Consider the following 22,471-nt stretch of genomic DNA (forward strand, 5'->3'; position numbering starts at 1 on the left):
CATATTAAGCTGTTCTCTACTATTGTCAGTTCTGCCTTTAACCTTCTATTGTAAGCAGTTTTTAAGTTCTTTCTCTCTTTTTATGAGTGTAAATACCACCTGTTAAGTTGAGAGCCAGCAGAGTCAAGCTCAGACTCTCCAGGCAGATTCTATAACTTATCTATACCCAGTAAACAGCCCTCAACTGCTCAGAGATCGAGGGAATATGGCATTTAAATATTTAATTATGAAAAGACTTTTCATAACAAAAAGAGACTGGTTGGCTCCTAGCAGCAGCGCTCTACTTCCTCTAAAGAGAGAAGACTAATGCACACAGAACAACATCCATCCACAATTCTTCAACTGCAAGCACTGACCATTGGGCTAAACTGCCTTTCATCTAAACTGAAGATTTCCACACAGTGAACAGAATCATTGGAACCGACAGCCTAGCTGCTCAGGTCAAGGTAGGCTTGTCCTCCTACAGATTTCTTAGCCCACAGGATCTTTTGGAGCCTGACAGGCCCTGCGGTAAACAGCAAAAGAAAAACATGCCCCTCAGCGACCATGGAGGATCTTGAGGAGTAGCTCTAGGTGCCAACCAAGTAAGTTCTCTGTTGTTTTTTAATCAATAACTCAAGTAAAATTTTATCCTTCTCAAATATTTCTCATGCAGTTTGACAGCTGAGAGATTTTGTTGGTTTAAAATGACAACCTCACCAAACAAATCTTTGTAAAATACAAACACAGGTTATAAAGGTGTGAGGACAAGTGCACACTATCAAATTTCTCTCTCCTGCCGCCTTTATAGTCTTAAAGATATTCTTCATTATGCAAAAATATCTGTCACAGTCATCCTGATATAAATATGCTACTGTTTATACAATGTATATTTCTAAAACTTATGTTTTCACAAGCCCAAAGAATTCTTGTGAGATCCAGGGAGCTGAATTGAAGGATCCACCTTAAACAGGTCAGATACACCCCTCTCAATTCCCTGGTCCTAAAACTTTTTTCCCCCTAAACTTAACTTTGTCCTCTGTTTTGGCAATACCTTAAACAGGTGTTAGAGACACCAGACATTTCCATACCACAAACACCAGACAGGAGCGAAGAGACCAGCTACTCCAGGATATGATCAGCACCCAGTTTTCTCAGGTTTCCCCCCAAGATGATGCCCACAAATAAGCAGGAAGCAGTCTTGAGAATCCACTGCCCCAATTACTTTAACCTGTTGTGCCTAACCTCCCACCTTTTTATTATAAAAAAGAGATGGGAATAAAATAATCTGTCCTGTCCCTGTAAGAGGCAAGCCCTGCCCGCTCCCTCCCCGATCTGCTGAGGCAAACAGGTCTTCCTTCTGCTTCCAGACTGCAAGTCTTTCCTTTTCATCTCTCTGTACAGAAGATGCAGCTTCTCTCTCTCTCCTTTCTCCCCACTTCTCCCCTTCCCCCTTCTCTATCTATCTCTATCTCTATGTCTGTCTCTGTCTCTGTTTCTCTCTCTGCTCCTCTCCCTTCTCCCCTTCCCTGCTTTCCCTTTCCCCTCCATAACCCACTAAATAAGTACTCACTTTCTTTGCATGGTGTGCCCAATAGGTCTCTGTTTCTCAACTGCCACGCGGATTCCTGCCTGGGACCCAGCTGCCTTTGTGGCTCTTAGTGGTCTCATGTCTGCTGCCCACTGCCACCACTTGGGGACCTTGGCATTTTATTTTTACCATAAAACTTTCTGTCTTCTCCGGAGACCTTGCCCAATGTAGTGTGCTAATATGAGGCGGGCAAACAACTGTAATTAGTGATTTTGCTTGCAGTGCATGTTGTGTGCAATTCTCATGTTGACCCTTGCTCTGGAGTGTTTATCTTCTACACTGGGAAACTGCAGAGGAATGAAACAGTTTGTTTTTTTTTTTTTGTTTTTTTTTAACCATAGATTAAGGTCCAGTCTCACCAGTACACACATTCCCAGAAACCATGTGTATCTAGAGCCATAAAAACACTATTATTGAGAGGGAAAGTAGGTTTCAGCAGGATACTGACATGTGCTGTGTGAATGGTTGTGGCAGAAACACCATTTTCTCCCATCCTACACAGATTGTAAAGAGGTGAGATTCAAATGCAAGTCATGAATTTATGTGACCTTTAGGTGAAACGATTTTTGTATATTTTGTTAAGAAGTAAAACTGGGCTAAAAATAATTCCTATCTCACAGCATTTTTATTAGCTCACACAGGATATTTGTAAAATGCTCCCAACAGTGCCTGCCATAGTTAATCAAGTCTGAGATGTTATCACTTCTCTGACATACTGCAGTGTGGGTACTCCTAAGGATTATAAGCAGTGTCAATGTTGTACTATTTTCTCTTAGGTTAGAAGACAAAAAATAAGTCTTCAAACCAAGGAAGTACAATGGATTGGCTCATATAAGAAAAGGCAATCTAGAGTCAGGCAAAATGATCATTCAGGGAGGCCTGAAACAATTCTAAGTTTGAATAGAAGATAATCCACTTGTGTTTTTGCATAGTAATCCAAACAGCAACAGAGCACCAAGCCAACCATATTATTAGTGGAGGTCCAAATTACTTGTTAACTTTTCTGAGAAGTTATTAAAGCATATTTCTTTCATTTTCTAAATGAAGCATAGAGCTGCCTTCATTATGGCCTCTCTAGGATCATTTAATAATCTAGTAGGATTTTCTGCTTGTTGCGGCCGGAATGCTGATGCCTTCGTCCAGTGTATGTGTTGAATCCCTCACCTTGAGTGTGGTTGTGTTTGGAGGTAGGGCTATAATATCTCCAATTCCATTTGCATTTTATGTTGCAGAGAAAACGGCTATCTTTAGTCCTGTGTGGTATACCATAGTCACACATATAAGCTCTGGTGTCTTCTTAGGAAGGGGTCACTAGAATGGCTTTGCTTACAAGCTCATCATGTATGGATCTTGGCAATGGAATTTAGGTGCTCATACCATAGTCATCCCCAAGTAAGGGATGTGATTACCAGGGATGGAAGTTTCCTGAACTTTGACCTGCCAGGGTACTGTTTCTGCTGCATATTCTTGGTGATGAAGACAAGTCTCGTATCCATCTATTCCAGTGTCTATGAACTGTGAAAATCATGTTTGTTAACTGTTCATAATGGAACAGTATAGGAGGGGTAGTATGAACTTGTGATACTTGACTTGTACTTGATGATGTCTGTGTAAACGCATGCCGTGTATGTGTATATATGTACACCAATAGAGTCAAAATCAATCGGAGTAATGACTAATCCTATGTATGAAGGGCATAGTTTCTATATCTGACTATTTCCTAAAAGTCATCAAGGCTAGAGGAATGAGGAGAGCTGGGAAAATACAGGATATGCCTAGAATGTTCTTGTGGGCCAGAAGCTTAATAAATTGTTTAAGAAAATAAGACCCATGTCAAAATAATACAGCAGTTGTGCAAAGGCTGTCCCCCTGTGCAGATCTGGGACAATTTGAACACTAATAGAGAATCATTCTTATAACCATCAAATTAGTGATTGATTCAGGTATAAATTATCAATGGTTCTAAAATCAGAGGATTGGAGACTGAAAAATACATGTATATAGTTTCAATGTTTCTCTTCTCAAAATTTATATTAAATTAATATATAAATAATAATATATAAAATAATGATATAGAAATGAGAGAAAATAGAATTTCACAACAAAGAACCTGGTGATTAAAGCTAGCATTGTAAGAATGGGATAATAGGTCATCATGTATCCCCTGGTGTGAGGAGAACATGGAGTCAGTCGCTGTCAGGGTACTTGGCTAAAAGCGAATGACTTGAGTCTATGAGGAAGGCTTATTGAAAAAAGATCAAAGAGGAAAAATGTGTAAAGTGACTGCCATGTGTTCTTTAAAAATGTCAAGGTCAAGGAAGATTTGTCAGTCTGAGGAATAGATTCTGATTAAAGGAAGCGAATGGCGTGTAACAGCTGGATGTGAGGTATGCTACTTTACAGGGCAGATGAGGACATTGTTAGGGCAACCTGCATGTATAGATATTGCCCAACAGCACACATCAGAAAATGTTTTGACTAATTGTATGAGGATGTCATTAGAAGACATTCACTGATGTCCTGAAGCCTGTAATGGCGCATGTCAAGCAGGTGAGACAGATCATGAATGATACATCAGGTGTGGTCGCAAGCAAACTGGTAAATCTGGGTGAAAGATTATTTTCTATTGCTCTAACAAGCTGTCATCAAGGCAGCGCCTCATCCCAGGAGAGGAGAAGTCTGGGTTCGGCTGATTATCCCATAGACTCTTGTGTCTGAGATGTGAACATCACGATATCAACAGAGCTGCAGTTCGTTACGGATGCTGTGGAGATGAATCACCTTCAGCCTCATTCAGGCTATTTGAGGAATTCGTGTCTCTCATTCATTCCCACGTTGCTTCCTCCGTCTGCAAGCTTACAACAGTCCTTAAGCCCATGCATGCTTTTCAGTCTTTCCACTTTTAAGGGCTCAAGGGATTATATTGTGTCTGTCTGGATAATCCGGGATCTGCTTCTTTAAAAATAAACCAATCAGCAGTCTTAATCATTTCAGCAACATCTCTCAGGCCCTGTCATGAATGTAAAATAACCACGAGAGTTCTGGAGTATTCTGCATCTTTCTTATTAATTTTATGTTAATTTGAGATGTCATCAAATGGAAACACTACCAAGATATGTAGTATCACTGGGGGAAACAGTTAGTCAAAGCATCTCTAAGTTTTTACTGATCTTGTCCCACTCTAAGAGCTGGTCTGTGTTCTCTCATTACTTCCCAGGCCACCACATCATCAAGCAGGGTACCTGTGAGGTGGTCGCCGTGCACCGCTGCTGCAATAAGAACCGCATAGAGGAACGCTCTCAAACTGTCAAATGTTCCTGCTTCCCAGGCCAGGTGGCCGGCACAACTCGAGCGCAGCCTTCTTGTGTTGAAGGTAAGGGCCTTTCTGGTCAGTTTCTCTAGGACTTCAAAAGGACTGAAAACCAATGTGTAGAAATCCATGGTGCTTTGAGGGAAGTATCTGTCCAAAACTTAACAGAAATCTGAGCTTCAAGAATCTCTTGATAAATAAGGCAAGCCTTTAATAGTATCTCTCAAGAGGACTCTCTCTCTCTGTGTGTGCATATGTGTGTTTCATTATGGGATAGTTGGGAAGGCATGCTTTAAATCTACTTTGCTCACCTATCTCCAAATGCCACTTAGACCAAACCCTTCTTTCTTCTGTCTCACTTTGTATATATGTCCCCTACTGTTTTCGTGGAACTGGTTCTGGGGTTCTCTATAAATACCCAAATATTCATGGAGGCTCAAGAGCATCTTTTAAAAGTGATAGATGGTGTTTACCACCCGTGTGCACCCTCTTGTATCTTGCAGTCATCTAACCTATAATGTCTAAAACAATGTAAATGCTATGTGATTATTTTATATTATATGGAGACAAAATTCTGTATGTTTTCAGTCCACATACACTTCAAACAAAGTAATTTCTATCTGTGATCATCTAAGTTCGAGGATGTTTGATCAAGGTACAATGGAGCGGTGACTATCCTTAGAACTGGTAGTGTGGCCTTTTACTTCCTGCTTAGTGGTGCACAGCAGTGTCCACCTTGTTACTAATATCCTTTCATCACTTCTAGTTTTTCATGTTTTAAAATTGATTCTTTAAAAAATTTTATGTGTATGAATGTTTTGCTGGCATGTATGCATGTGCACTATGTGTATGCAGTGGCAGTAGAGGCCAGAAGAGGGTGTCAGAACCCCCACAATTCAAGCTTTATGTGGGTGATGGGAACTGACCCTGGGTCCTCTGCAAGGTCAGCAAGTGCTTTTAACCATGGAGCCACCTTTGCACAATGTACTTTATTGTGTTAGCACACATTTATAAAACATCTTTGGAGCAGCTTTCCTGACAATAGTTTGGGATTATGTATTATTCATTGGCAGTCTCCAAGTCCCCTAGCAGAGTATTATACCAATAGCTTGTGTGTGAGAGAGAATATGCATAAAATGAATGACCACTGATGGTTGTGTATGGAGGCCTGGGATTGATTCTAAGTCCCATGGCTCTTATAGCGGACACCTTGTTGGAAGCACATTTCTGTTCTCACGGGAAGACAGCTTGATCTGCAGTTGTCTGGAGGCTTCATGAATCTGGCATCACAAGCTCAGTTTTCGAGATACCTTTTGAAAGATCAGCAGCAAAGACACAAACAACCAGATTCTTTATGCTGCATCTTATTGCACAGTCAGTGATAATAACTGACTCCACTCCCCCAAACACAGAGCCACACCCACATTTATGCACTGGGTGGTTAAGTTTTACAATGAACCTCTCAACTACCTTTCAAGGGGAAAGTGCAAAGGGAAACTTTTCTCTCTGTCATTCCTTATCAGAAGCCTTGGGGTCGATTGTATTGCTGAATTCAGGCTTTATAAGGTTAACATGGTGCAAACCCTATCTGTCTTAGTTAGGAGACACCATGACCATGGCAGCTCTTATAAAGGAAAACATTTAATTGAGTGGCTTACAGTTCAGAGCTTTAGTTTATTATTGTGGTGTGACATGGTGGTCTGCAGGCAGATATGGTATGGGAGAACGAACTGAGAATTTTACGTCTTGATCTTAAGGCAACAGGAAGTATACTGAGGCATTGGGCATGGCTTGAGCATATAGGAGACCTCAAAGTCCATCCCTCAGTGGCACACTTCCTCCAACAAGACCATATCTACGCCAACAAAGCCAAACCTCCTGCTAATGCCACTCCCTATTAGTTTATGGGGTCCAATAGTCTTCAAACTACCACACCATCTATTACCTAACAGACACGCTTTAATCTACATGTGAAAACCATACATACTACAATTTCTGCAGTGAAATATGTAAATCTTCATTTAATACTTCATATGGCAAGGTGAACAACTTTATGCCAAGGCAAGGAGCTTTCACTATCATCTACAGAAACCTTTTCCTCTTCAGAGCTCTGTGAATTGTTGGCAAAGGATGATAGACCTATAAAAGGGCTAAGGAGCTTTAACATTTAAAAAACAAAACAAAACTACCTGACACTTCCGAGTAGACATTTAACAGGGACACTCAGTCACTGCACTTTGCGTGTCTGGGGAGTGCGCCACCAGTGGAACATTTATATCAACCCTCCTCAAACCCCAAGACTCAGTGACATCACAAAGGAGGGGATGGAAAGGTTGTAAGAGCCAGAGATCAGGGAGGGCAGGAGTCAAAGAGTGTCCTCTGGATGTAACAGGACAGCTGCACTCAAACCCATAAGATCAAGTCAGTCAGCATTCTGGCAAGGACTCAGGAGGGACTCAGGAACCCCCACCTCTACCTGAGGAAGAACGTTTAACAGTTGATTGATGTAGAATATCCCCCTGTGTGCTGTGAATATATCTTATTACTCGTGGTTAATATGGAAGCTGTGTTGGCCTATGTCAGGGCAGAATATAGCTAGGTGGGATATCCAAGGAGAAATAGAGGGAGAAGGAAGGCAGAGTCAGGAGAGATGCCAGTAGTCACCGAAGGCGTAAGATGCCAGAGCATTACTGGTAAGCCACAGGGCGTGTGGCACTATGCAGACTATTAGAAATGGGTTAATTTATATGGAGAGCTAGCCAGTAAAAAGCCTGAGATATTGGTCAGTTTGTAATTAATAGTAAGCCTCTGAGTGGTTATTTGTGAACTGGCGGGTGGGAGAGAAACCTCTAGTTACATTTGATGGCTTCTGGGGGAGGGAGCGTCAGTGGTTGGAAGAAGAGTGTCCCTGGTCTACCATGTTCCAGCAGATGACCTCAAAATGGTGACTGTATGGGTCATACAATCAGAAACCAGTGAACTTTAAAAAACAGCGACAAGAGTACAAACAGTTGGGAGAAATAAGAAGGTTGGGTATGGACCAAGAATAAGTGAGAGCGAGGAGTGTTGGTGAATAAGATCAATATGACATTTTTAAAGCATGAACAAAAATATTAAAAATGATACTTAAACTCCAAAAGTTATTCTGTCCTCAGCCAGGACCACAGGGACTATTAATTTTTTCCATCTACTATTCCAAGTCCTATGTGTTATGACTCCTTCTGTCTCTCATATCAGCTCACTTCTCCCCATCCCCATCCCTGCTAATTCCTTACTTCAGAGGCCAACATACATTTTGCTTTCATGAGTCCTTGCCTTCTGGTTTCCATCCCACATCTAGAATGATCTGTAAAAACAGACTGGACCTGTTACTCCCGTGCTAAACCACACGTAGGCAACCAGTGTGTAAGATGAGCTTCAGATTCTGTTCCACGCTCAAGAACATTTCCAAGCTCTTACTGCTTCTCCATTTCCACTCTCACTTCCTCTGCCTCGGCTACCCCAGAGTATGTTGCTTTCCACCCACCTCTGCTCCAGGACATACATGTGGCTTACTGAATGCCTCTATACTTTCAAATCTCCTTTATCATTTTGTTTCTTTCCATACCATTTTTCTGCAAAACCCTGCTGTGTGCATACCCTGCTGTGTGCACACCCTGCTGTGCGCACACCCTCCTGATAGTCTGCAAGCAGTCTTTTTACATTCCGGCACAGGCTGGCCATGGACTAGTTTTAGCCTGACAGAGAACTGACTCATCCTAACTAATCGTTGAAGGTAACAGCTACCTTTTTCTCTGTGAGCTTGAAACCTCTTCTAAGGAAGTGATGAATCATAATGTGGGCTATTTTTATATCCTGTCTAGCCTAGCATCTTTGGAGAAAAAGTTTTACATGTAGTATTTTGCAGTAGTCAGCACTTGCAGTGGTACCCGCAAACTACTGACATGATGATGATTTCTGTAGCCACCTTCATCTTAGTGAAGAAAATATATAAACACCCCAAGTCTCCCCCGCAAAGAAAGAATGTGAATACTCTAGATCTCTCCTCATCTGTAAAAATAATAAAAAACCCAAACCCCATTTTTGTCTTTCACCCTGGGAATAGCTATAATATTTAGTATATTTTTGGTGTATACATTTTAGAGATAGGGTATAGATTGCAATTATCAATGTATGGTTTGTATGGTTTCTTATATCCACCTTATTTCTTCTATCAGTATTGGATCATAGGTATGTGTGTTGATCTAATTTTTTTTTTAATCGACTCCACAGAATTCTATTGAAGGGATTGGCTGCAACTAACCTATTCCTCCATCGATGGGTGTTTTGACTGTGTCTATAGTAAATCAAACACATTCATAGATCAACTACATGGCTGATCTTTCAAGCATTTAGGATCAGTAAGTGATGACTGACAATCATTTATTTGGTACTTGATGGTTGTCTATGCAGTTCTCTTAGGCAGGACTTTCTGTGTTGATACAAATGATCTCTCTCTCTCAAGAGAAATGGTGATCCACATGTGACTAGTATGAATTGAAATGGGCAAGTCTGGCATAAAGCTTCATATTAGGTAGGACACCATTTGATTTATGTAATATGTAACTTCAATATAACATTTATGGCCAGAGACTACCAATCAGTATCCCAAAGAGAACTGACTGTGCCTTCTTGTTCTCTTCCCCCATACCTAGCTTTCTTTAGTAAACAGCCATGATCAAGGAATGTTTATTAGCTTGAAGTCACTGAGAGAGCACAAGCATTTTAAGCTTTAGTTAGGATGTGCACCTGTTTCCTTTCTACCCAGCCATCTATTCCTTATCTGAATGTTTTCATTAGGGCTTTTTTTTAGCTTTACTTGCTTAATCTTTATCCCATAATAATTATGCAGTATCATGTTAATTGGCGTGTGGTTAGACCCATTCTTTGCTGATACGTCCCTCTTATCTTATTTGTAAATAAGAATAGAGAGGATATAAAACATAAAATTCACTAGAATTTACATTTAAATTAAAACAAAGGCACGGAGATGTTGGAGCAGGGCACTAATTAATGTTGACATAGAAATTGGAATATTCTTCTGCATTATTGTTAATCCACACCACAGATACTTATCTGGCACTTTCATTGCTTTTCTGTAAAAGCTTAGACTTCATTAGTTAAATACAAAACTCAGATATTTTTATCCAGTCACCCCAGTTTTAAAATTACAATTAACTCAGAATTATTTAAATTCATCTTCAGCACACATTGGGGATATTGAAGGAGGAAGGGGATAATTTTGAGCCGTGGTTCTTGGTGTCCTGAAATAGACAGTTGTTCTGTGGGTAAGAGCTCTTAATTTAAAATCCTGTACTGTCATATACAAGGCCATTCTCTGATGGGGGCAATGATCTGTACATTTATCAAAACACAGCCCTATAGCGGTAATGCTGATTGGCCTTATGATAACACGAGATAAATATGTACCACAAGAAACCTTAATTTATTTTGTCAAAACGAATGCTTTGTAAATATTGGATTTAAAGCAGATTAATAAGACAAAAGCCTTGGGATAAAAGACAGTTACTTTTGAAGGTATTTTAAAGTATTTTGATAATATTTTTCTGCCTTTCTCACTTGTGAGGACTGGTTTAGTTATGGAAGAGTGTACTATTTGAAACAGAGAGTTTCATGGCAATGGAGGCCGTGTGGTGAGACAGGATCTCTCTTTATGATGTGTTCTCACTGGGTTTAGTGTTTCGGTTGGGTTTATTCTCCTTGCCATTGAGTTTCTGTCAGGGGCAGCCAGGACAATGGCAGTGAAACTTACTTCGCATGAGTATCTTGGGGGTTGGCAAGATGTACATCTTGAGTCTCTTGGATCATTTATCAAGATTTAATTGAGCTCCTTGATTGTAACATGAAGGGCCAGGCTTGTTGGGGTTTTCTGTCTTACCTGGTTCCCACAGCTGTTTAGCCCCAAAGAAAATCACACAGAAGACTCTGTAAGTTATAAAGCTGATTGGCCCATTATGTTAGGCTACTTATTAGCTCTTGTAGCTTGTATTAACCCATTAATCTATGATATATGATCTATGTTAGCCATGTGGCTCAGTACCTTTTTCAGTGGGGCAGATCACATCCTGCTGCTTCGGTGATCTGGGCAGAAGTGGGAGGAATCAGCTTCCTCCTTCCCAGAATTCTCCTGTTCTCATTACATCATTTCTACTTCCTGTCTGGTTTTCCCGCCTGGCCAATCAGCATTTATTTAAAACATGATTGACAGAATACAGACAATTCTCCCATACCACTTGATGTTGGCCTGACCCTACATGCTGGGGATTGGGTAATAGTGGACTCTAGTACCACTTCCAAGAAGCCCATAGTATACAAGGAAAGAGGGACAGATAAGCTCGCATAAATGTAGAATTCTATGGCAAACAGAGAAGGCCACCTGAGGACCCCATGAGAAGCCGTGGGTCTTAACTGCCTAGGTGGGAGCTGACAAAGGAGGAGAAGAGAAAGCGGTGGCATAAGAGTAAGTGAGTGACTGGGCAAACATGTTCCTCTGGAGACGGGAGGAACACAGAGCCCTGGAAATTGAAGTGGGATCTCACTGCTTCTGGGAGTTCACATTTTAGGAAAGTGGAGGAAGCAGATTGTGTGCCAGAAAAGAAGAATTGCTGTGGACCAAGTTCCTATAGAGCTCCTTGGGACTGCTGAAAGGGCAGGTGTGGTCCCCACATTCAATAGGCCCCCTCCTCAGCACAGGCTAAATGGTGAGCCCTGAATTTGTGTTTCTGTGCGTGAGAGCAAGTGAGTGCATACACATTTCAGAAGGGCTGCGTTGTCTATAATAGGGGCAGGTAGGAAGACATCGGCTAGAGTTGCTGTCCTTTACTGTGGATTAGGATTCCTTCCACCAACCAAAAGTCCCCCATTTGTTTTTATTTTGCCTACAAAGTATTAAATATCTATGACTGAGAAACATGGATTTTGTGCCCACTGTGGGGCACTGAGCAAACTGGGAAAGCGTTTATTGGTCCCTGTTATGGTACCTGTTATGTAGAGGCTACAGATGCACAGCTGTTGCCAAACAGTTCACAGTGCACGGAGCAGGAGACTGTACAGGGAAAGAATTACCGGGTCGTAAATGGCAAGGTTGAGAAACCCTGACTTTGAAGTCTCCAATGTCTCACATGTATTTGTGAGATTGTGTTTGGCAAGGAGGAATCACTCAAATCATTAAAAACAAAAATACCAAGAGTTACACAAACGCAAGGCAAACAAAATTTTAACATAGAGGAATGGAGGCAGGTTTGATGTCTGAGCCCAGCTGAGGGGTCATTGGCACTTGGTGGCTGTTGAGAGAAAGTCAGTTTTCATTAATGGTTTGACACTTGGTGTATTTACCACACTCCAGGGCAAGTCTTGTGCCCAGAGTATTTTGACAACATAAACTGAACATGTTGGGGGGGGGGGGAGAGAGAGAAAGAGAGAGAGATAGATTATGAATATGAAGTTAGTCCTGTAGGAATGTGGGGTCTGGACAGAGGTGGATGAACTTGATTAAAGTATGTGGTATAAAATTCTTAATGAATGCATAAAACATTATTTCAACAGCCAAGCGAACATAATGACCTTAATTCTGTAAACATAACTAAACTAAGTCAACAAATGAGAGACCAGCTCTTGAGAAGGCAGTCCCTTCTTTGTGTCAAAGCGAAATTGCTAGTCACTTGACACTGAGCCCTAGAAAAACCATCAGAAACCAGGGGGCGCCACTGTCACGATTTTTCCTTTCTGTTAGAACCGGTCATTCATTACAACTTGAAGATGAGGACATGTATTATGTGTTTTCCTTAGCCAGGAGGGCATGACTGAGGCTTTTGAAAGAATTTTACTTTGAAAATAGACATAACAGGACATTTTCTTGTTTAGAGTAGATTGTGATGTTCTCTAGCAGGAGTGGCAGACATACCTCCCAGAAGGCATTCTCCTGTGTAGAAATGGCCCAGGAAAGTGGGCAGATGTCATTGACAGTTGTTTTAATAGACTCCAACTCCTGGGTCTTTCTTCAGTTCAGAGCAAGGCTCCAACTGTTTGAGTGGCTCTTCTTTCTCCATGCTTATTTCCTTCTGACCTCAGTCAGTTCTCAACTTTTTTTTTTTTGTTCGTTTGTTTGTTTGTTTTTTGAGACAGGGTTTCTCTGTAGTTTTGGAGCCTGTCCCAGAACTAGCTCTGTAGACCAGGCTGACCTCGAACTCACAGAGATTCGCCTGCCTCTGTTTCTCAAGTGCTGGGATTAAAGGTGTGCACTACCACTGCCCAGCCAGTTCTCACCTTTGCTGCAGAAATCATAGGCAATCCTCAGTGTGGACGGGCATCCAAAACTGCTGCTTCCGTTTCTACAGTTGCCCTTTTCTCTTTCCTCTCTTCAGGAACATTTGCTGTTAGGCCTTTCATCGAGAAACTCCATTGAGATAATCTGTCACTACGGCCCCTTACTGTGTGTTAGATATAAACAGGATTTTGTTTTTGCGAATGTGGCAGTTTAAAACTCAAGAGTAGCTTGTTATTTTAACAAGCAACACTTTTTTAGCAAACAAAGGAAAGCTGGTTTAAAAAATTTATAAAACTTGATATTGTATTTTCTTTTATCTAAACCTTTAAAACACATATTTTTAAAAATTAGAATAATGTATTAGATATATACATGCAGGATATTCAAATGCAACACTTTTATTATTTTTTTTCTATTAGAACAAACAAACAACTCAGTTCCAATGAGATGTCTCTGTATAAGGAGATTTGTCACACAAACCTAATGCTCAGTTCAATCTCTGGGGCCCATATAAAGGGGGAAGGAGAGAACCAAGGCCACAAAGTTGGCCTCTGAAATCATACACATGCCAAAGCACACCCTCCATCATACACATAATAATAAATTTGTATTTTAAAAGGTCAATTCTAACTGATCAAAGAATTTATTTTAACACCCAAATTTTAGAAACCACTGAAAGAAACACAGAGGCAACACTTGAGGACATTGGTTCAGGCCGTGGTTTTCTGGATAATATTCTCAAAGCACAGGAAATAAAGACAAAAACTAACAGTGGCAAAGCGAACTATCAACAGAGTGGAGACAGCATACAGAACGTCAGGGAACCAATGCCAGCTATACGCCTGATTGGGCGAATATACAGAATCTGTGAAGAACTAAATAAGAAGGTCCTCAAGAAGCAGCAGCCAAATTAAAACATGTTAAATGGTTTGAATATACAGTACTCAGTGAAGAAAACAGATGACCAACAAATACACGAAAATATGTTCAGCACTAAGCTATTGGGAAAATGAAAATCCGAATTGTAAGGAGATACTATTGCAGAACGTGCATCATCTAAAAATTTTAAAAAATAGATGTTGGTTAAGATGTGTATATAAAACAAAACTGTGGTACAGTGGAATGCATATTAGCAGAGCTACTATAGCAAATATCACTGAAGTTTCTAAACTAGCTAAAATAGATCTCTCTTTTAGTCCTCACATCCTAATCCTGGGTATAGCATGCAAAAGAAAGAAAATCGGTGCACTAAAGAGAATTCTGTGTGTTCCTGGTATAGCCATTTTTCATAGTTGCTAAGGTATAGAATTGGCCTGTATGCCAATCAACACATGAAGATCATACAATAGATTCCTAACCAGAGAATCGTGGTATCCTATTTGCAGGGCAATGGATCGAACTGGAGGTTGTGTTAAGAAAAAATAAGTCACCTAGATAATCAGAGAAACACTACAAGTTCTCTCCCATGTGTTGATAATAAAATACAAAAAGAAAATTAGACTTTAAATAAAAGAGGGATTACTATGGACTGGAAAGAATGCTGGGAGATGGGTTCAGAGCAAAATAAGAAGTAGGGTAGATGAACTTGATTGATTCATGATGTATGTGTATATGGAAATATCAGAGTAATCCCACCAATCCACACATTAAAACCAGAGGTACAGGAATGGCTGTAGTATTTTAACCTTTCTCTAGTAACACGTGAGCATACCTTTTCTGTGATATGAGCCTCAGTATTTTCCTACTCAAGTTCCTTTCCAGATATGACATCAGAAGTGTCTTGTGTCCCCTCAGTTTGAATAAGTTTCCGGCATTTCTCTGCAGGAAATTGATTTCCTCGTTTTTCTCTTCATTCATACCCAGTTCACACTTTTTTTTTATAAAGAGTTCGTCCTGCTCTAAGCTTTTCTGTTCCTTGCCTCACCACCCAGTTATTTCCCCATAAGCTATGGATCTCCCAGTCCCATCACATTCACTGCCAGTGCAGATGCTCGTCACTGTTCTCATCTGCTTAGAGAATCAGGTCTCAGAAAGCCCTTGAGAGCACCTAGAAGGTTTGCCCCAAACACACTCTTCAACCAGATGCTCAGTGCTCCCCCAGCAGTCTTGCCGAGGCCACCTGGGTCTTCTGGCTTCCAGGTGGGCCACTGACCCGTTGCCCCTTGTGTTGTCCCTTGGTCACATCAGGAACTGCGTGATGTAGCTTCTTCTAGGTGTTCCATGGAGCTCTGATTCCACTTTTGAGCAAGGCTATTGTTTAAGAAAACATTTTAAAGATTAAAAAGTCCTTTCACTTCAGTTGTTGTAAGGAGTCGCTAGTTCATTTCCCAGTCACCCAGACTCCTGAAATAACCACACAGAAACTGTGTTATTTAAATCACTGCTTGGCCCATTAGCTTTAGCTTCTTATTGGCTAACTCTCATATCTTAATTTGACCTATTTCTAGTAATCTGTGTATTGTCATGAGGCTGTGGCTTACCAGGTAAAGTTCTGGCATCTGTCTCTGGCAGGGCTACCTGGCTTCTCTTTTACTCTCTGCCTTCCTTCTCCCAGCATTCAGCTTAGTTTTCCCTGCCTAGCTAAGTTCTGCCCTGCTATAGGTCCAAAGCAGTCCTTTATTAACCAGTGGTATTCACAGCATACAGAGGGAAATCCGACATTATTCAGTTCTAACTCTGTGTAAATATAACTATGCTTCATTAACATTTATATAATTTTTCCAGTCTTTTAGATGGTGATTTAAATAGAGGGATAACAACTGTATATTATTTATCTTGATATCCATTTGGGACCAGATCAAAGTGTTCAGGATACAATAAAAAAAAACTGGTTGACACTATGAGTATAGTAAGACTCTACATATTACTCAATAATCTAAATTTATTTTATTATTATGTATGAATTCAGGCAGGCTCATGGATGTCAGAGGACAATTTTTAAGAATCTCTGCTTTTTCTTTCCATCATCCAGGGATTGAACTCAAGTTGCCTGCCTCATGTAGAAAGCACTTTACCTGATGATATGTCATGCCAACTCAGTTCTTACTGATCAACAATAACATTTTACCATAGCAGAAGAGTTTGAAGGCGTCAAGGCCCAAGTAATGAAAACGGCGTAGAATATGAAGGACCTTGATTTGGTCACTGTAGTACACATTCACTGAACTACTGTCTATGTTGAGACATTTATCTTTTCCCACTTTTTCCTTTTTACTGAAGATTCTTTTTGCATATGGTATATCCTGATTATAGTTTCTTCTCCTACTCCTCCCTGTTCCTCCCCCTCTTCTCTGGACTCACTACCTTCCTGTCTCTCATTAGAAAAGAACAGGTTTCTAAGAGACAACAACCAAACATGACAAAATAAAATAAGATGAAGCAAAAACTATCATCTCGAGGTTGGACATGACAGTCCAACAGGAAGACAAGAGTTCTAAGAGCAGGCACAAGAGTCAGACTCCCACTTTTCCTCACAGTCAGGAGTCCCATAAAAATACTACACTAATAGCTAGAATACACATGCAGAGGCTCTGATATAGACCCATGAAAACTGGAGAACCCTATTTCTACACGGCATGGCAGCCAGGCTCTCAAGCTATAGCTCACACCTGAAGTGGTCATGTAGCCTTCCAACAGGGTGTCGCTACTCTAACAAAGGGTCAGGATGTTGTTTTGCTCCTTCTCTGTAATTTGGAGGATGCCTGAATAGAGATGGTAATTCAAGCCTACGTGACAGAGCTAGCATACAGACCAGGAAGATGTGACAGAGCAGGCATAGGTAGATGTGGGTGTGTCTAGAGACATCCACCTGGTTACCTAGGAAACAGAATGCTAATGTATTTTCTCCTCAGTTTATATTTTAGTATAAAGTCTGTTTGGAGAATAAACGAGAGGAATTTGGCTTAAGAAGTATTTTTGAGGGTTTTTTGCATTCATTTTTTTAAAATATGTTGGCCTGTAATTTTCTTTTCTTATAGATGTCTGACCTGACATTGATCAGGGGCTAACACTGGCTTTACAAAATGTGTTTGTAACGTTGTTTCTGCTTCACTTCTTTGTAATAGTATGAAAAACAGTTGATATTGAATTCAGTAAAGTTGGCAGATAGAAAAATAAAAAAGTGAATTGTATAAAAATAACTTGCATTTTCACAGAGTAATAAAGAATTTTGAAAAGATCCTGTTTATGATCATGTGATAAAAACAAAATGCTTAGAAAAAAAAGAATTTAACCAGGGAGGCAAAAGATTCGTGCAGTGAAAGCTCTCTGATGCTGCAGAAGGAAATCACACAACATAAAAGTGAATATTGTTGCTAAGTGTCCCAAATGACCTGCAGATTCCTATCAAAAACTAAGTAGCATTTTCACAGAAATGGAAAAAGCCTTAAAAGTTATGTGAAGTCACAAAGAGCACAACTGGATCGAGAGTTTGTAAGAAGAAGGGAAGGCTAGAGACGTCACACATCCTAATCCGTGTACTCAGAACTACAGTAATCATATGACAGCATCGGTAGGCTGTCAAGGCAGACCAACAGAACAATGGAACACGGTGAAAAGCCCAGGATAAACTGACATACATGTGATCAAGGCGCTGGATATACTCACTGCAGATTGTGTCAAAAGTGGCTGGCTGCAAGTAAAAGATGGCTTATTCCATACACAAGAATAACTCACAGAGTACCACAGACTACCACGACACCAGGAACTGCGAAGCTGAGAAGTGAATGCAGGAAACCCTAGACACTAGCAATGGGCTTTTAGGTATGGATACTAAACATACAGGCAACAAAAGTAATCCAAACAAGTGGACACCCGTCAACCCCAAACTCCTTAAAGGCAACAAAGAACAAAAGGAAAGGGCAGCTCAGAGAAGGTGAGAACTTGTTTCAGAACATATTTCTCTTTTTCTAAGATCTCCAGCACCCTGGCCCCCATATGTATGTGTGCACGTTAGCACAGGTGCCCCTGGAGGCTAGGAAGAGTCATCAACCTCCTGGAACTGGAGTTACATGTAGTTGTGAGCTGCCCTACGTGGCAGATGGGAACTGAACAGTAGTCCTCTGGAAGAAGAGTATGTGCGCTTTAACTGAGGAGCCTCACCAGCCCCATGAATCACATTTCTGTAAGGGGTTCACATCCAACCATAAAGGGCTTGAAGAACTTGAAATCCCCAAACCAAAACCAGTCAGCAAAGGACCTGATATCTATCTTCTCAGAGAAGACAGAGATATCAAGCATCCAAAGCAGTGTTCTACTTTACTTCGCTTTCATTAGAATGAAATTAGAATGTTTCATTAGAATGTTCACTGTTACTTCGCTTTCATTAGAATGACTGTTATCTAAACCACAGGGAGATTTGAGGACACAGAGAAAAGGGAACACTCATGTATTGTTGACAGGAAAGTGAATTGGTACAGACACCCTGGAAAGCAATATAGAAGTTCCTCAGAAAATAAGATTACGTATGCAGTAATCCTCCTGTTAGAAAAAATATACAGGACATAAAATCAGCCCTTCCTTTTTGTGTGGTGCTGGAGCTCCAACCCAGAGTGTTATACCAGTAAGCAGATGCTTTAAGCCACATTCCCATCCTTGAACTCACTACCTCTAAGGCATCTGTACTACCATTTTTTACTGATGTAGCTAGGTGAGAACAACCCAGTAACTTTACTGCTGGGGAGAGAAGGAAAATGTGGGCTATGCTCACAGTAGACCAGTATTTGTTCACACAAAGAGATCCTGATATCTGTGAAAATGTGCATGAACCCGGGGGGCTTTATGCTAAAGGAATAAGCTAAGAACCAAAGGGTTAAAGTTCCCATGATCTCATGTATATATAATTTTTCAGAAAGTATAATTCCTGTTAGTACCGAGAAGAATTGTCGTTTTCAGAGCTGGAGGGTTTGGTAGGATGGGAAATGAAATGATGTTGATCAAAGGGTGTAGATCTTAAGTTATAAGGTGCACAGGATTTGGGGATTAACGATCAATGATGAGTAACTATGGATGAGTTAATTTATTTGATTCTGGTAGTCATACTGTTCACACATAGCAAACTGTCATGTTTACCCTGTTGCCATTCATTAAAGTCCTTATTTAAAAACACAAAAGTAATTTATGGGCCTCGCATCTCTGCAGCTCAGAAACTGTGGAAAACAAGTATCATCCCAAGGGGGAGAATTGCAACATTCACTTGGAGATGTTTTCTATGTAAATATTGCTGTTTCCAAAAGAAAACAGGTCAGTCTTTCTTGACTCACCAAAGGCTCAACCCCAGCTTAGTTCTGTACCAGCTAATGGGCTGAATTCACCCCTGCAATTCAGCCACCCTGTGAACCATCTTGTAGAACAGAGATGCCCCTACTTCTGTTGGTGTTCAATTCCAGAATCTACTGTGCTATTTATTTTCTGTTTTATGAACATAAAACACAGTTTTATTGGCAGACTTCTCTGTGTGTGCAGATGGCAGGAGGAGATGTTCACAGGTGAGATCAACATCCCAGAATAATCACACATGGACTGTGGGGCAAGGCTGGGTCCTGTCACTGTAGCTGACTTTCACTACATGACAAATTGTGACTCACCATTCAGCTAGTTGCTGCAGTGGCCAACAGGGATGATCACCGTGCAGCATGAAGTGTTTAAGTTTTCGTGTTCATAGCCATGAATAACACTGAACAGCACCCGCCTGCCACTGGAGCTTGCAACCAAAGAGATTGTCTGTTACAGTATCTAGCCTTTCCTGGAACAAAGGACTGGCTCAAGGTTTCTCATGAAGTCACTATATCCTTTGGCATCTTTGGGCAAATGTTTTTAATTTATTTTATCTTATTTATGTCTGCCTCTTTGGAGAAACTGAGGCTAAGAGAAATTATGTGATAAGTCTAAGGCCATAAAACAATGGAGAAAGGAACACATTGAGATTCAAATCAGGACAGGTGCCCACAAAGCATCGGCTCAATTCTATTGGCAGCCAACTCCAAAACTGCATTTTCCAGAGTACGTGGAGGTCCAACTGAATTCTTGAAACGCACTTATGCAATGGCCCCAGAGCCGCGTTTGCGTGAGTGTGCTAATCTGTGTTCCGCTTTGCCACCCACACGTGGAGGAAGAAAGCATGTCACAAATACAATGCCACCTTTGTTTTCCAGCTTCCATTGTGATTGAGAAGTGGTGGTGCCACATGGATCCTTGCTTGGAAGGAGAGGACTGCCGTGTACTTCCGGACTCCTCGGGTTGGTCCTGTAGCAGTGGCAATAAAGTCAAAACCACTAAGGCAAGTACGAACAAAAGGTAACTGTAATTTACAGCTGCGGGAGCTGCTAACTCAGGGGGTTCCTGCTGTGCCTGGATCTCGCCAGCAAGAGAACAACGTTGTTTTGTGTTGATAAACCTGCCAGGGCTGTGCTACATTGTGGCGTTAGCCTTTCAGAAAAGTCCATTTGCCAGTGCCACTGCTGCATGTCGGGGCAGTGATTTGGTGGGTGAGCTCTTACTTTCAGCAGGGCCCCTAAATTCACGTCTGCTCCTTCAGGAGCTCAATTTAAAGTAAAGGTTTCCGAGTTGACAGAGCTGTGTATCAAAGTGACATGGCAAGAATCCACGGCCAGATGATTTACTCAGGTAGGAAAACGTGGTGCCACTGAGATTAGAAATGGGTCAGGTGAGATTCTCACTCAAGTCTTCCACAGCTTCTCCCTGGTGGTTCCCCACTCTGAATTTCTTGTGCCTGAAGGAGAACACTAGTGCTTCAGTTCTTCAGTGAGAAAGCAAACTTCTTTGTCTCTTAGAGTCCTCTCAATTACTTGGATTTTAGAAAATTTTACTGTCAAATCCTTTCATGACTGCTTTCCTGGCTTCCATCTAATCCACCGTCATGTCCTGATGACTAATGACTTCCTTCTGGTAGAAACTCCATTCATTGACTATAGCAAACAGTGTTTGTGAGAAGTCAGCCCTCTAACCAAGTCATCCTAAAACCTCTGAGCAGCTCCAGTCTCCCCATTGGCCCTTCAAAGACAATTCTGCAAGGTAGGCCCCCTTCTTTCTGCCCCAAACCTTCTGGCCTTCTGTTGGTCTCTGCCATGATGCCTTTGAAGTGGTCCTTCCTTCTCATATGATGTGGTGTCTTCCCTTCCTTTCTAATCAGCTATTATTCCTTAGGGAATCCATACTTGGGTGCATCTGAGTTCAGTGTCTGAGGGTCCACCAGAGTCACATTTTTCATGGATAGCTGTATTCCTTTGCTCCCTACATCACTTCCTATCTAGTGTGGGATTTGTGAGGTCAGGTCCATGGCTGTGCTTGCCCATCTTGGTAGGCCCATATCCCGCTGATGTCACCATAGCTTTCTTGAATACCAGTTAATGACAAGTCTTTCTGAGGTTACCGGAGTTAGATGGGTTGCAATGATGTTCATTCAAAGCTGCCTCCCATTAGAACATAACTTGCGCTTACTAGTAATGTTGTGATTGCAGTAACATCTGTGTTGACAGGACCTGTGTGGATTCCACCAGTCACAGACTAAAATATTAAAAGGTAATCCCATCTCAACTAAACTTGTACAGTTTTCTTTTTTTTTGTCATTATTCCCTAAATAATATAGTATAAAAACCATTTCTGGGTGGAGAGATATCTTGCCAGTTAAGAGCACCTTCTGCTTTTGGAGAGGACTCGGGTCCAGTTTCCAGCACTTACATGGCAGCTCACAACCATTTGTAACTCCATTTCCAGGGGATTGAGTGCTTCTTCAGGCCTTCATGGACACTGCACCCATGTGATGCTTAGATATACATGCAGACGAACAAAAAAAGTGATATATATATATATATATATATATGTACATATATATATAGTTGCATTTGTGTTGTAGTTGTTATAAACAATCTAGAAATTATTTAAAACATCAAAAAGTCTGCATACACTACATGTAAGGGGCATACCATTCTAGGTCGGTTTTCCACGTGCACAGATCCTGGTATCTCTGGGTGCTCTTTGAGGCAATCCTCCATAGACACTGAATCACAACTCTCTTTTTACATTCATGTTAGAGGAAATCCATGGACGTATTTGTTGAAGCAGCAAGGAGGTTAACTGTTCCACTGCCCAACTAATCCCACTAGGCCACGCCCAGTAAACTTCCAGCCACCTGAGGCCATTGCACTTGCTACGCAACTTCTGTTTCCTGCTCCCGACTCCTTTCAGCTGTTCCCATAAGTACTTTCTAAATAAAAAAGTATTGAAGTCTCCTATGAGGTTAAAAAAA

General features: G+C 41.0%; 1 protein-coding gene across 1 annotated transcript in view; it reads left to right on the forward strand.

Moving 5' to 3' along the window:
* The window catches only part of Tafa4 (TAFA chemokine like family member 4), a 195,272-nt gene extending 174,769 nt beyond the window's left edge, over positions 1-20,503 (forward strand). Inside the window, exons 4-5 of the mRNA XM_048438349.3 lie at positions 4,788-4,943; positions 20,358-20,503. Of these exons, the coding sequence (XP_048294306.3) occupies positions 4,788-4,943; positions 20,358-20,503 (302 nt within the window). The remainder of the gene's footprint in view (positions 1-4,787; positions 4,944-20,357) is intronic.
* Positions 20,504-22,471: the final 1,968 nt, after the last annotated feature.

This window comes from Myodes glareolus, chromosome 3 (genome assembly GCF_982192425.1).
Source record: "Myodes glareolus chromosome 3, mMyoGla1.1, whole genome shotgun sequence".
Classification (NCBI taxonomy): Eukaryota; Metazoa; Chordata; class Mammalia; order Rodentia; family Cricetidae; genus Myodes; species Myodes glareolus.